The following is a 16300-nucleotide window of genomic DNA, read 5'->3' as shown; positions in this document are numbered from 1 at the left end:
ACGCATATTCATGTTTTTGAATATGATTGTAATTCCTCCTTTTTATTTTTTTACTTTTGTAATTTTTTTCATTTCTTATTTTTGTTTTTTTTACATAATGTTTTTGTACACAGTCAGTGGCTGACTGTGTACAGTGTACAACAGTCAGCCATTGACTGTGTACACAGTTTTAAAAATATAGACGTTGGGCTGATTCCCAACGTCTCTAATAAGAGCTGTTGGGAATAACCCAACGTCTCTTAAGTTTGCTTATAAATAAGGGCTATGTGAGCCCATTGTATGCATGTATTAGAGTAAGGAGTTGTCTCCTTAAGCTTATAAACACTGTGCATTTATTGCACTTTCTTTGGTGGAAAGCTTATAAACATTGTGCATTTATTGCACTTCTTTTGTGGTGTAAAGCTACATTTATTTTGTGTATCGAGTATTTGAAGTATCAAGTTATTTGAAAACTTGATTGTTTGCAAGGATTCTTCATAGATATTTAGGTAAGGCATCCTATAAATGTTCAGTTCCTCATCACTTCGCCTCTTACAAGCTTTTTGTCATCTAATTATCATGCTTTCCTTGCAATTATCATCTAATTACACCCTTATACCTAAAACTTATACATGTTCCAGTATGTCTTAGGCAAGTACTCTATGGCCTAAAGCAAGCTCTATGAGCTTGGTTTGAAAAGTTCAATCAGGTACTTGTGTTTCCTGGATTTTGCTTTAATTATCACAATTCTATGACATTTGTTTCTTCCAATCCCAAATGTTAGACGGACCGTTTGTTTATGTAGAAGATATGACCACTAGTACTGATGACATAGATGTAACTAGTTCAGTCAAAAAGTAGTGTGACGAGTTTTTTTGACATGAAATGCTTGGATATAGTTTGGATATTTTGCATGACTAGAAATTGTGTATTCCTAGGATCTCTAATCCTAGCATAAACTGAGCAGTCACACGTGTCAAAATTGATTACTAAGGCTAAGTATCATACTATATCCCTAACTACTAAGTCTGTGGCATTGTTAGCTGCTATCACATGGATATGGACGCGGGAACTGGAGACACGATGCGGATACACTAGGTACGATACAACAGTTCTCAAAAATTAGGACATGGGAATATTATGACCGTGCATACGGACAAAGATGTATGAATGTATACGATTCACAACCTAAAACAATAAAACATGAATATCATCTCAAGTGCAAACTCTTGAATATTAATAATAATCAATATAGATTTTAAAAGAAAAAGAATGCAAGTGAATACAAAATAAGTGATCAAGATCATCAAAGGAAAAAGATAAAGTTAATGACACAATGTTGATGGTGTCAGACACCAGTTTGACTATTTCATGAGCTATGAAGTGTCCTAGTCATGTTGAAACATGATATGCATCCTAAGTGAAGTGTCTTTGAGACATAGGTTAGCTGATTGTTGAATTGAATTATATTCGATGAATATATACCTCTATTGTGAATAGTGATACTGTCATCCACATTGTCAAGATATCCATGGTTTCATGACAGGGCAGCATGTAGAAATTAGGTGCCATTATGTGAGACAACAGTACCTTGCTATAACTATTTTCTCATCCTTATGTACCTTCCTTGTAGCCAGCTTCCTTACATAGTTAAATTAACATCGTATTTTCATACTTGCCATCCAATCTTCAATGTTTCCTTGCAATGATATCTGTACCACTATTTAGATGAAGTGCAGACTTCCTCTGCATGAACCACGTCGGTTCATTATTTACTTGTGCTAATGATGGTTCTTTTCTTATGGTGATTATTTGAATTGATTGAACTTTTACTCAGGGTATTGAGACTGAATCTTCACTAGCTTCCCTTGACCCACCCATACCCTCTGGTTCTAGAGGCTTAAAGTGAGCCTGCCAATAAGCTGGATTCTCATGATTTGTTGTTTTATTCTTTATTCGACATTAGAAAATGAACTATCACAGGTGATGAGAAATTCAATGTCATGAGCTCTTCCACGGAATCATGTTTAGAACTTCTGTGCCCTAGAAACATAATCATATGCCAAGGTTGAATACACTGCCCCAAAAGAAATCTTCCTCACTTCCATCATGTTGATGCTAGACAGCACAGAGACGCAAATACCAAGAAGGATAAAGTCTTAAATGCTGAATGCTAGTTCCTAGCGATGGAGGGTTGTAGCTCCTAATCCATTTATGTTTTTTGAGTATTTTGCTTGTTACTTTGCAGATTGATGCTATGTTGAGAGCCACAACTCGTTGGGCCTTGGTTTTCTCTTTTTGGTCTCTATTTGTTTTAGTAATTTTCCAGTACAAAAAGAAGATGCAGTGATAAGAACTATTAGTATAAAGAAAACACTGATAAACAACAGGTTAATGCTGCAAATGAATATTATGAATCTAGAAATTGTTATACCTTGCCCATGAAATTTAGAAGTGTTGAAGCAAACTTTTCAGGGTGGTTTCCTCGAACAAAATGCATTGATATCTTCACCATATCCTAAAAAACAAATGTGCAACCTCATTCCATCATCACTACCAAAAACAAAGAATATGAAAAATAACTAAGTTGCACTCTAATTTTTTTCTAGAATAATAAAGTTGGATAAAATTTGGATAAACAATACAACTTAGGTTTCATTCTTGTATATTGATTTTTTCAGAGGCCAACTGCCACGACTAAGAGAGGATTCTGAGACTATCAGAAAAGTTGGCCTCACATAAGTATAAAATAGTAACCACTGAAACTATGACATTGATACATTGCAATGATTACATAATTGTCACTGAATAGATAAGATTCTAAAACAATAAGTAATTATTTTATCCTAAAAATTCATCTAGCAAATAAGAATAGATACACAGATTATTTATTTGCATTAGTTGGGACGTGAGTTATTCTAGAGCTTCATATTTTGAAGTATTTATGGAGCCCTCAATCATTCAGGCACCACAGATGCCACAAAGTGGTGACAGTTGCATAGTTCAGCAAGGACAACCCCATTACCACCAATTGCCAACAGTGTCAAGGCTAAAATGACCTCCTCCCTTATATGTCCTTACCAGCAAAGGGAGTTTAGAGATTCAACTAACTTATCCATTCCAAATATCTTATCATTCTTCTGCTTCCAACAGGAGCAGAAAATGGCACGGATTATTCCATCTATATTAGAAGATGAAAACTATGTAGGGATCCATCCATGCCAGCACTGGAAAGAACCAAATTGAGGGTTTTATGAAAAAACTGAAGTGGACACCTTTAGCCTCTCTCTCTCTCTCTCTCTATATATATATATATATATATAAAATGAAATCTTAAGTGCACTAGAGAGATGCCACAAGAGAGGATAAAGAGTGCACAACCACACAAATACAAAGCCACTAGTTAGCAAGATACAAAGAGCCAACTAAGGGCTACACACAATCCTCACAAAGAGGAACAAGAGACATAAAAACAATATAGATGTTATTGATAAAATGCACCCAAAGAGCCATACATGAAAAGGGGCTGCTAACCCCTATTTATAAAACAAATGGGCCAAAGGGGAAGTCGCATAGAGTTGTTAGGACCTCACACAATGGTAATAATTATGACCGTTGGGATGAGGTCCCAACAACTCTATGGTTTAATGATCATAGAGCACTTGGTCATTTAGAAAAAGAAAAATGACAAAACAGTCCCTAGTGGACTACTAATTACAAGAGGCAAAAAAGACAAAAATGCCTCTGATTACAAAACTATATATATATATATATATATATATATATTAACACCCTTCCTCAAACTTAAGGAGAAACATAAAGCAAGGTGCAGGAGGAGCTTTGGTGAAAAAATCGGCAAGTTGGTACTCCGATGTGACATACAATAATTTATTAGTTTCTTTTAGATACTCACCATGTACATAATGACAGTCAATCTCAATCTGTTTTGTTCTTTCATGAAAAGTGTGGTTTCTTACAATGTATATTGCACTTTTGTTGTCACAACACATCTTCGAAGATTTGAAGATGAAAACTCCTATGTATTATACAAGAGTTCATAGCATATAAGCTTCATTGTTGTCGTAGCCATAGCTCGATATTCTGCTTCAGTTGAAGACAATAAGACCGTTTTTTGTTTCTTAGACCTCAAAGAAATTAATGAATCCCCTAAGAAAATACAAAAATCAATAATTGAGATTATATCATTTGGATTACCACCCTAGTTAGCATCAATATAAGCAGTTATATCTAATGAAGATGAGGAAGATAAGAAAAGCCCTCATAACTACACCCATATGTACCGTGGTAGTAGCATGATGAAACTGACTTGTTGCATGAACCACATAAGTGATATCAGGTCGGGTGATAGATGTTAAATTGTAATCCATAAGACAATGTATTTTCTAATATATATTTTATATGTACAAAAAGAAGATACATATACATATATATTTCATATATATGTACATGTATCCATCTACTTATATATATATATATATATATTTCTTGTATTAGCTGTAGGAGTATTTTAGTCATTTTACGCATATTCATGTCGTTGAATATGATTGTAATTCTTCCTTTTAATTTTTCTTATTTTTGTAACTTTTTTTTTTATTTTATCTTTTTTTATGTACTATTTGTACAGTGTACAACAGTCAACAGTTAAGGACAAGAGACGTTGGGCTGACTCCCAACGGCTCTAATTAGAGCAGTTGGGTTGGGAATCAGCCCAACAACTCTTATGAGTTGCTAAGCTTATAAATAAGGGTTGTAAGCCCATTGTAAAGAAGAGTAATAAAGAGAGGAGTTTTGTCTCCTTACATTTAATAAAAACAGTGCTTCTTTTCTTTTGTGTTGTAAAGCATTTGAATGTTATTCTATGCTATCATTTGAAGTATCAAGTTACTTGAAAACTTGATTGTTTGTAAGGATTTTTCATATGGTATCAGAGCCATTTGGGAATTATTGAAGAAGAAAGGTGATTGTTGAAGAAGATCGTGTGCTTTGAAAGGCGTGCACCTACCTTTCTCTTGATCCTCGACTTGGAGACTCCTTGCAATATATATCGAAAGAATCATACCACATCAAGTAAGCTCTAAAGACTCGCTTGTGGTAAGATCCTCTTCACTCTATATTTCTTTATTCTCAAAATGATGGAAAAAGACTCTCACTTCTCTCTTGGGTTCAAACTCAATGGCTCAAATTATCATGTTTGGGCCAGTAATATGGAAGCTCATATCAAGGATAAAGGGCTTTTGAGATATGTCCAAGGCTCAATACCAGAACCGAAGCCAATGATTACCTTGGTAGAAAGAGGAGAAATAAAGACTCTAGAAGGTGAAGAGAGAATCAAAGCGCTTGAAGACTATCGTAAGAAACATGAGGAATGGGAGACGAGAAATTTTAAAATCCTATCATGGATCTTCTCATCCGTTGAAACAAGAATTAATGCTAACATTATCAAATTCAAAAAGGCCTCTCAAGCATGGCAATATCTTGAAAAAATGTACACTTCAAGAGACTTGTCCTACAAGTACTATTTTCAAAAAAAGGCCTTGACCCTCCAACAAGGCGAAATGACTATTAGAGAGTATTTCGCGGAGTTGTCCTCTATTTGGGATGAGCTTGCCATGATTGAGCCCAAATGGAGTGGTGAAGCCATTGAGCTTAGGTATAAACCTGAATTTGAACAAATACGATCCTCTCTTCTATCCGCCTTTACTTTCCCTTCTCTTGAGGATGTAATTACTAAATTAAGTGAGGAAGAAACTCGTATGAGTATAAGCAAAAATAACCGAAGTGTTCTTGCAACACCTTCCAACCAAGAAGAAGGTGAAGGTGTTAATGTTGTTTTAAGACCGGGAAACAATTTGAGAACCTACAAACCTCCCCACTTCAAAAATCAAAATCAAGGAGCAAGGAAAAATAGTGAGCAAGGCGGAAAAAGATATTATAGTAAAGTTGTGTGCCACTTTTGTAAGAAACTGGGGCACATCAAACCGGTTTGTCCAAAATTGAAGAAGTTACTAGCCATAGCTACCACATCTCAACCCCAAAAGGAAGAAAGTTCATCGTCTTCCAATGGAGCTCTTTCTTTACATCAAATTGTGGAAGCATTTCAACCTCTTCTCAAGGGGGCAATTTTTGGAGCCGCCATGTCAACTCTCTCCTCTCGATAAGGCTTTTTGGCTTTTAGATTCGAGTGCCTCCTTTCACATGTCTCCAAGTATTTGTTCATTTTTCGAATATTCAAAAAATTCATCTTCATCCTTTGTTTCAATCACGGATGGAACTTCTCTTGAAATCAAAGGAATTGGAAATTTTGAAAAATAAGGTTTTTTTATCCCAAAAATTAGATTTATACCAAAACTAAACTTAAATTTGCTTTCGGTCTCTCAACTCTCGAACCATAGATGTGAAATAAAATTCTCATGTGATAAATGTTGGATACAGGATCGTCAGTCCAGGAGGTTGATTAGGGAAGGCTCTAGGAAGAGAGATCTATACTATGTCGACTTCCTTCAAATTCCAAAAAACCCTTTTTGTAATGTTGTCCAACATAAAGATATTAACGTATGGCATAAAAGGCTTGGACATCCCAATATTGTTAAAATTTCTTACTTACCTTTTGTTAAACATCTTTGTAAAAGTGATTTCACTTGTAATGATTGTACTCTTGGAAAGATGAGAAGTTTATCTTTTAATCAAAGATCTATGTTTACAACAAGACCATTTGAAATTGTCCATTCGGACGTATGGGGACCGGCACATGTTTTATCAAAAGAGGGGTTTTCGTATTATGTGATTTTTGTTGACGATTACACTAGATATTGTTGGATATTTTTTCTTAAGCACAAACATGAGGTTTTTACGACATTCAAAACTTATCATATGATGATCAAAAACCAATTTAATGGTGACTTGAAAATTCTTAGAACTGACTCCGAAGGAGAATACCAATCAAATGAATTCAAAAGATATCTTGAGAGTTATGGTATTCTCCATCAAAAATCTTGTCTGAAAATACCTCAACAAAATGGATTAGCCGGAAAAAAACACAGACATATCATTGAAACTACTTGAACCCTTCTCATTTCACATAACATACAAAAAAAAAATTATGAGTTGAGGCAACTCTCACATCTGTCTATCTCATAAATTGGCTTCCATCAAAAAATTGGCTACAAGCTATTTTCAGACGCAGAAGAAGTTAACGCCTAAACAAGCTCGATGGCAGATGTTTTTGGCTGAGTTCGACTTTGCCTTGGAGTACAAGGTTGGAAAGACCAATGTTATGGCAGATGCCCTGAGCCGTAGGGCTGAACTGGCAGTTGCGCGTGCGGAGCCTTCAGAAGTGCACTTGGAGGGCGCATTGCTGAGCCGCATCCGTGAATGTACGCAGCATGATCCGACTGCACAACACCTTGTTTCTCTGGCGCAGGCAGGGAAGACTCGGCGATTTTGGCTACAGGATGGCCTCCTCGTAACAAAATGAGGACGCGTCTTTGTGCCGCGGTGGGGAAGCCTTCGCCGAGAACTACTTAAGAAGTGCCATGATACACTATGGGTCGGCCATCCTGGGCAGGAGCGGACCTTAGCACTCCTTGAGCGCAGCTACTATTGGCCGCAGATGAGAGACGACGTTGAGGGGTATGTGCGAACATGCCTCATCTGCCAACAAGATAAGGGGACAAACCAGAAGGCTGCCAGTCTCCTTGAGCCTCTACCAATTCCAGAACGTCCTTGGGATAGCATCTCCATGGACATTATTGTTAGTCTGCCGAAGGTAGAGGGCCTCAGTTCTATTTAGGTTGTAGTTGATCGTTTCTCAAAGTATGTCACCTTCATCCCAGCTTCTAAGGAGTGCTCTGTAGAGAAAACTGCAGAGTTGTTCGTAAAGCATGTGGTGAAGCACTGGGGCATACCAAAGAGCATTGTGAGTGATCGCGATGCTCGCTTCACGGGCAAGTTCTGACGTGAAGTATTTCGGCTACTTGGCTCTGATTTGTTGTTTTCAACAAGCTTTCATCCGCAGACAGATGGGCAGACAGAGCGCATCAACGGAATACTTGAGCAATTAGAAAAATATGGTGAAGCTCCTTGATGTGGCACAGTTTTGTTACAACCTGCAGAAGAGCGAGTCTTCAGGCCACAACCCGTTTGAGATAGCCACGGGGTTGTGGCCTGACACTCTTGCCGCACAAGAAAAGGGAAGGTCATCCTTCACCTATCAGTTTGTTCGCGACTGGCACGAGCAGAATGAGTTGGCGAAGGCATTCTTACACAAGGCGGCAAAGAGAATGAAGAAGTGGGCGGACAAGCATCGTCGACCTGCGGGGTTCCAAGTTGGGGACCAAGTGTTGGTGAAGCTATATCATGGTCGTACATGCATCTTCCGCGGGCGACACCGCGGACTGCTCAGAAAGTATGAAGGACCCTTCACCATCACAAAGAAGGTGGGCAAGCTGGAGTTGCCCCCAGACTTCAGGTGCACCCGGTGTTTCACGTGTGCAACCTCAAGCAGTTTCATCCGGATGATGGAGACCCGGAACGCAGCGTGCCACAACGAGCTCCCATTATGCAGAGGGCCCCGGCAGCACAACGGGCTGAAAAGCACCTCAGTCAGATCCTTCGCCGCAAAGTCAACTACTTGGGGCAGGCGAAGAAATACTTGGTGCAGTGGGAGGAAACAACAGAACCAACATGGGAGCCTGCATTCTGAATGAACAACCGCTACCCGGCTGAAGTCAGAGCTTACCACGAAACAGATGGCGCCGAGGACGGCGCATGATTTGAAGGGGGAGCATGTTCCCTTATGACTTACATTGTACAGTTGCGCTTAGAGTCTCTTTTGCTTTTGTTGAGTCTGATGTAAGATGCCCGGTTCAGGTGAATCAATACCCCGAAGGGGCAGCCCGTATACTTGAACTGTAATAGCCTGCGGGCAAAATTGTGAATGAAGTAAATGTGTTGAGCTTTCTTTTGTTCACCCTCGTTGTGGTTGCTTCTTGTGATTGCAATTTCTCTCCCTCTATTCTCTCTAGCTCTCTTGCACTCTGATTACAAGCTTCCGCGATCGGCAAGCGAGCTAACTACTAGGCTTGTGACGGTGAGGAAGGACCATCGCGCCGTGCTAGCCCATTGAAGGAAATAGGCCTGTGACACCCTTAGTCATTTAGAAAAAGAAAACAAAAAATAAAAAAGGAAAATGACAAAATAGTCCTTAGTGGACTTTGCTAATTACAACAGGCAAAAAAGACAAATGCCCCTTATTAGAAAACTATACATACATACATATATATGTATATATTTTAACAATAGATATATATGGTTATCAATTTGCTACAGTCATTTGTACATGAAATCTAGTTAGATTTGACCTTATCGATATGATAACATAATTTCTTTAGAAGAAAAGAAGCTTTTGATCATGCTTTCGCAACATGTAAGTTGGTTTTCTAAAGGCTTCAAAAATCAACGGCCGACAATGTACCAAAATTTCATTACTCAAAAGAACATTTAAAAAAGATGATCCAAAGTGTGACCCCTAGCAAACAAACCATGTTGAACACGTCTATGAGGTCAGATTACGTAAATACAACTTCCATCTACAATATTCCAAGTAGATGATCCAAAGTTGTCAGACTAAGAAGTGGGAGTCGAAAACGAGAAGTGAACCATTTTAAAACTTATAAGCAAGAAGCAAGGAATTGATTTGAAAACAAAACAAGAATCTAAAAAGAAGCAATATAGGAGTTGAATGGAAAACAAAAGAATTGAGCGGGAAGAGAATAAAAATTAAAATAAAATGATTGTTCTTAAATTTTATGATTTTTAATGTAAGAATTATTTTTTTGTCAAAATATAAAAAAGATGTCATCAATTTAAAAAAACATATGGAAAGTAACTAGGAAGCATAAAGCACATGGAATAAATGAAAAACATGCAAGTGGAGCATATAGAAGCGATGAAGCATGGAGGAGAACATGTAAAAAATATGAAAGCATAGAAGCGTGAGAGAATCAAGATTCTCATCATGTTTTAGGAGTATTGTGTTTCCAACTAGAGTTTTTGGGAAGCACACTTTCCACCTGACTAAGAAGCATCTAGTAACTCTAGCTTGTACATACAGTATTTAAGATTGATGTGTAATATATGTATTACTATTTTGTGTGCTACCCCCCTTCTTGTTATGTATATGTACATTTTATTCTTTATAGGGGTATTCTTGTAATTTTTCATAAGTTTAGAGGAGAGTCAACAATTTGTCTTCTAGTGAAGTAGAGGGGTCGACTCCCCTATATTGATGTAACTCTTTCAATTTTGGTTCAATGAAGTTTCTCTTTTCATCTCTTCCTTGCTATTTATCTCATAGTTTGAACCATGGTTGCCAGTCGAGGAAGCGGGAGCGAGAAGCGATACGGGAAGCAAAAGCGGGAAGCTTGGCACTTTCAAAATTTTAGGAAGTGGGAAGCGTGGGACGATTTAAAAGTAAATCAAGAATTGACTCGGAAACGACCTAGGAAGCGAACCGAAAGTGAGGGGGAAGCGAAAAATAAAAATAAAAAATAAAAATAAAAAAGGGGGGAAGCACGCTTCACATAAATGGGAAGTGCGCTTCCCAAAAAATAGTGCTTTGAGAAGCGCGACATTTCGTGCTTCCGAAACGCTCTTCGGGGAAGTGCGCTTCCCCACTAAGCTAGGCGCTTCCGGTAACTCTGGTTGGAACCATAGTTAGAAATATTGTCGAGATTTTGAAAATCTCGTACAAATCATGGAATATTCATAAAATGCGATAAACATGATAATTTCACAAGATTTTCAAAATCTTGCCTATTTGAAAAAGTCAAGATATTATCGCGATGTTTTTGCGGTTTTATCAAGATTTTCCAAAGGCCAAACACGGCCAGAAAATAAATTAAAGATAAAGGCATAATAGGAGCCACCTTTTAAAATTTAAAAAGGTGTTGCCCAACATGGTGATATCCCACATGGTCAGCAACTCGTTTTACTTTATTGTTCTGGTAAACGATCTGAACCCAACTTGTTCAAGCTCGAGCTCAGCTCATGCTCGTAGGTAGGCGAGCCGAGTTCAAGTCAACTGAGCCGAGCCACGAGCTGGCTACATGATATATATATATATATATAAAATACCCGATAGGGGTATTTATGTCTTTTCACATAGTTGTTTTAATAAACAACTATTTTATTTGATTAGTTTTTTCTTTACTTTTATTTTTTATTTTATTCAACACATGCCATAAAGGGGCCCCAACATAGAGTCGTTGGGGGCCCCAACGACACTATAGGAGCCCTCTTTTTGGCCCTCCTTTTGGCTTCGCTTTTGAGGCTATTCCTTTTGTATAAATAGGGGTGAACCCCTTTGTATCTTTCAAGCTTGAGTGCTCTCTCTCAATAAAGAGATTTTATATTTTAGTTTGTGTCTTTCTCAAGGCTTGTTTATGTATTGTCCCATAGTGGACTTGGCTATTGTCTCTTTTATATTTGTCCATTGTTGGACATTGTGAATGCTCTTAGCATTCTTTATTTTTCTGCATACTTTGTTACATGGTATCAGAGCCATTCGGTTCTTAGAGGAAGAAGCGTGATATTCATTTTCACATACATTGTCTATTTCCTTCACACTCTTTGGTGGCATCATGGAATCCAAAATCGACCTATCCTTCAAACTCAATGGAAAGAACTACATGATGTGGGCATCGACAATGGAGAACAACCTCAAAGGTAAGAAACTTTGGGGTTATATTATGGGTTCTATTCCGGAACCCCAATTGGAGCTCACCAAGATGGAAGGAGGTCATGAAAAAGCTCTTGAGGGAGATGCTCACCTCAAAGCCATTGAAGACCACCAAAAGAGAGTTGAAGATTGGGAAAGCAATCACGCCAAAATCCTTGCTTGGTTCATGAACAATGTTGAACTCAAGGTATGTGCAAACATAGCCAAATTTAGTTGAGCCAATGATGTTTGGTTCTTTATGAAGGGTATGTATACCCAAAAAAACCTTGCAAGAGCGTAATTTTTGTAAGAAAAAATTAGAACCACCAAACAAGGTGATTCAAGTATTCAAGATTATTATAGTGCATTAAACCCTCTATGGGATGAGTTGGCTCTTTTAGAGCCAAAATGGGTAGCTATGGAGGATGTTGAATTAAGACAAAAAAAATGAAACAAGATCGATTGTTCCAAATTTTTTTTGGTTTACGTCCCAAATTTGAGCAAGTGAGGTCATCACTTCTCCATAAATCTATTTTTCCTCCAATAGAGGACACTATTGCCGAAATCACTCAAGAGGAAACTAGGCTTGGCATGAGTAAGAACATTGATGAAGTGCTTGTCGTATCCAAGCTAGGCAATAATGTCAAAACCTATAAACCACCCCACTTTGAAAAACAAGAAAACTATAGTGGAGGAAGAAAGATGATTGTATGTCATCATTGCTATGAGTCAGGTCACATTAAGCCCGCTTGCCCAAAGCTCAATGGAACATTCAAGCCTAAGGTGGACTCTCTTGAAAAATCCACCACCAAAGAAGATGAAGGCAAGAACGGTGACCTCAAGGAAACTCTTGGTCAAATATCTATGACTCTTCAACAAATTCTTAAAGCTACTTCCTCCACATCGGGTGCGGCCATTGCGTCTACATCATAACTCGGTACGTATTCTTGGATCTTAGGCTCCGGAGCATCCTTTCATATGACCCCTCATGAAAATGCTTTAACTGATATATGCACCAATTCAAAAGGTTCATGTGTTTCTACGGCCGATGGGACCTTTTTAAAAATCACAAGTATTGAAACACTTAACTCTAAAAATTCTCAAAACCTTTTTGTTCCTAAAGTAAGAGTTGTTCCAAAACTAAATTTGAATCTTTTTTCGATTTCCCAAATTGCCGACCATGGATATGAAATATCTTTCTCATCTAATGGTTGCTTTGTACAAGATCTCCAGTCCGGAAAGCGGATTGGGCAAGACCATAAAAAGGGGGATCTCTACTATATGGATCATCTAAACCTTCCTACAAACTCTTTTTGTACTTATATCCAAGATAAAAGCATTGAAACTTGGCATAGAAGACTTGAACATCCAAGTTATTCAAAAATGTATCTTTTTCCATTTGGAAACAAATTTTGTAAGGAAAAAACATTAATTACAAAGATTGCATTTTTTGGAAAATGAAGTCTTCCATTTCCAACTAGAACTTTTCTTTCTACAAGACCTTTTGAATTGGTGCACTCGGGTGTTTGGAGTCCATCTCTGATTATGTCTAAAGGTGGTTACTCTTACTATGTCACTTTCATCGATGACTTCACTAGATATGTTTGGATCTATTTTCTTAGTCATAAATCGAAAGTGTTTTCTTTCTTTAAAGAGTTTCATATGAAAATACAAAATCAATTTCAAAGTAATATATCCATTCTTAGATCCGATTCGGGTGGAGAATATTTGTCTGCCGAATTTCAAAATTATTTAAAACAAAATGAAATTTGACATAAAAAATCGTGTCTTAGAACTCCACAACAAAAATGGACTAGCGAAAAGAAAACATAGGCATATTATCGAAACCGCTAGAACATTGTTTATCTCTAAAAATGTTTCAAAATTTTTTTGGGCCGAAGTCGTCTTAACCTCAACGTACTTAATCAATAGAATGCATCTCCTTATGAAAAACTCTTCAAATTTTCACCCGACTTCAATCGCCTTTGCATTTATTGTTGTAAATGCTTTGTTCTCTTGCACAAGAGAGATAAGTTGTCACCAAAAGCAATTGAATGTGTTTTTCTAGGTTATGGGGAAAATAAAAAAGGCTATAGGTATTTTGATTTTAAAAATAACAAACTTTAAAACACATGACCATCTTAGAAGATGAGAATGGATTTGAAAAACTCGATAAAGAAAATAAAATCGACTATATGTTTTTGCAAGATCTTATGAAGGATATATGTGATGATTCTATGAATCATCTCGAAAGTATAGAGGATACTTGTAATGTATCCAATATTGATATATCACCACAAAATGGTGATATTAGTAATGAAAATATTAATGTTTACACCCGAAGAAATCAAGAAAGACCTATTAGTGCTTTAGAGAAATTCTCTCAAATTACCAAATCTTTAGAAAACACCCACGTTAGGCGATCTTCTAGAGAATCAATACCACCTAATCGGTTTGTAACCTATGAATCCCTAGTACCCAATTATCGGGCATGTTTAATAACTTTACATTCATATTATGAACCCGCTCATTATAATCAAGGCAAAACTCTACCACATTGGGTTAAAGCAATGAAAATAGAATTAGATGCGTTAAAAAAGGCTAATACTTGGAAAATAATCAAACTCCCTCCACATAAAAAACTTATTGGATGCCGATGGGTCTTTAAGGTTAAAACCAAAAGCAATGGATCCTTAGAAATATATAAAGTCAGATTAGTAGCTAAGGGATATTTACAAGAATATGGAATTAACTATGAGGAAACATTCGCCCATGTAGCCCGAATGACTAGTGTCAGAACTTTAATAGTTGTCGCATCAACCAAAAAATGGCATATATATCATCTCGATGTGAAAAATGCATTTCTAAATGAGAATCTAAATGAAGAAGTGTATATAGATCCACCACCTGGAGTTAATATTGGACAAGGTCAAACTCTTAGAACTTTTAAAAGCTTTATATGGTCTTAAACAAGCCCCCAAGGCTTGGTATGATCGATATAGTGATATCATGATTAAATTGGGATTTCATTCCTGTTATACTGACATTGCTCTCTTTGTTAAAAGTGTTGGTACTATTATTGTTATCTTATTACTTTATGTTGATGACATGATTATCACAGAAAATTATCAAAATAGTATTATTGATGTTAAAAATATGTTAAAAAATAACTTTGACATGTCTGATTTAGGCTTCCTTAGATATTTTCTTAGCATTGAAGTTGCATATTGTCCTCGAGGATATATTTTGTCACAGATGAAGCTTGCTGCAAATATATGTACTAAATCTGATATTTCAGATAATAAAAAGGTAGAGACTCCAGAGGTAATTAATGCAAAATTAAGGTTGAAGGATGTTCTTGGCAAACTTTTGATCATTTCCCCGTAAAGTTTGAGGGGGGGTGTTAAAATATATATTCATACATATGTATATATATTTATAAATATATATATATATATATACATATGTATAATACTTGATAGGGGTATTTATGTCTTTTCACATAGTTGTTTTAATAAACAACTATATTATTAGATTAGGTTTTTCTTTATTTTTAATTTTTTATTTTTTATTCAACACATGCCATAAAGGGGCCCCACCATAGAGTCGTTGGGGCCCCCAACGGTCACAAATGTGACCATTAGGGGCTCCCAACGACACTATGGGAGCCCTCCTTTTGGCTCCTCTTTTGAGGCAATTCCTTTTGTATAAATAGGGGTGAACCCCTTTGTATCTTTCAAGCTTGAGTGCTCTTTCTCTCAATAAAGAGATTTTATATTTTAGTTTGTGCCTTTCTCAAGGCTTGTCTATGTATTGTCCCATAGTGGACTTGGCTATTGTCTCTTTTATATTTGTCCATTGTTGGACATTGTGAATGCTCTTAGCATTCTTTATTTTTTTCGCATACTTCGTTACACTAACCAGCTGTACAAAATTCTTTTCATGACAAATATTGCACCTAAAATTTATATCTTATATTATTACGACCTTGCACGAGCCAAACCGAGCTGAGCACCCTTTGTTCATGCTCGGCTCATTTTTGGTTAACGAGTTGGTTATGGCTCGGCTTGCCAGCTACATAAATTGAACACAAATGAGTTCATGGCAAGCCAAATCGAGCCGAACCATGAGCGGCTCGGCTTGTTTCCCTGCCCTATTAAATAGGAGGGAGGGGGCCCTCATTCCCCCTCCTCTTTGATATGGGATTAATTTGTATACTCAGTTACTCATCTGTTCAAAACACTTACGTTTTCCTTTTTCTTAATGTTATTTCTATGTTTTACATTAAGGACAGATTTTATAACCTATTTTCATATTTTCTTTCTATTATATATTAATTAATTTTATTTTTTGAGACACATATTTTCCAATAAAAACAAAATATTTCAAAATCTCCCAAGAAATTGCCAAGAACAACATTTGTGTCTATGGTTGGAACCATATTGCTTGGATATAGCAGACCATAGAATATATATATATATATATATATATATATATATATATATATATATATATTGTAGCAAAAACTGATAGAGTTAAATAACTGAATTTCAAAACACAGGAATTTCTAGAGTAAAAATATAT

At 36.7% G+C, this 16300-nt stretch overlaps 1 protein-coding gene across 10 annotated transcripts in view; it reads right to left on the bottom strand.

Moving 5' to 3' along the window:
- The window catches only part of LOC149813401 (golgi-to-ER traffic-like protein), a 132835-nt gene that overhangs the window by 19107 nt on the left and 97428 nt on the right, over positions 1–16300 (bottom strand). For 8 of the 10 annotated variants that reach the window (XM_089992121.1, XM_089992120.1, XM_089992122.1 and 5 more), the window contains one exon: positions 2414–2497. The exons of the other annotated variants lie outside the window; for them this stretch is intronic. In XM_089992121.1, coding sequence (XP_089848247.1) covers positions 2414–2497 — 84 coding nt within the window. The remainder of the gene's footprint in view (positions 1–2413; positions 2498–16300) is intronic. 10 annotated transcript variants of the gene reach the window in all.

Source organism: Nuphar pumila, chromosome 16 (assembly GCF_984573655.1).
Source record: "Nuphar pumila chromosome 16, dmNupPumi1.hap1.1, whole genome shotgun sequence".
NCBI lineage: Eukaryota > Viridiplantae > Streptophyta > Magnoliopsida > Nymphaeales > Nymphaeaceae > Nuphar > Nuphar pumila.
Note: the sequence above shows the minus strand (reverse complement) of the source record. Positions and strands in the feature narration are given on the sequence as shown.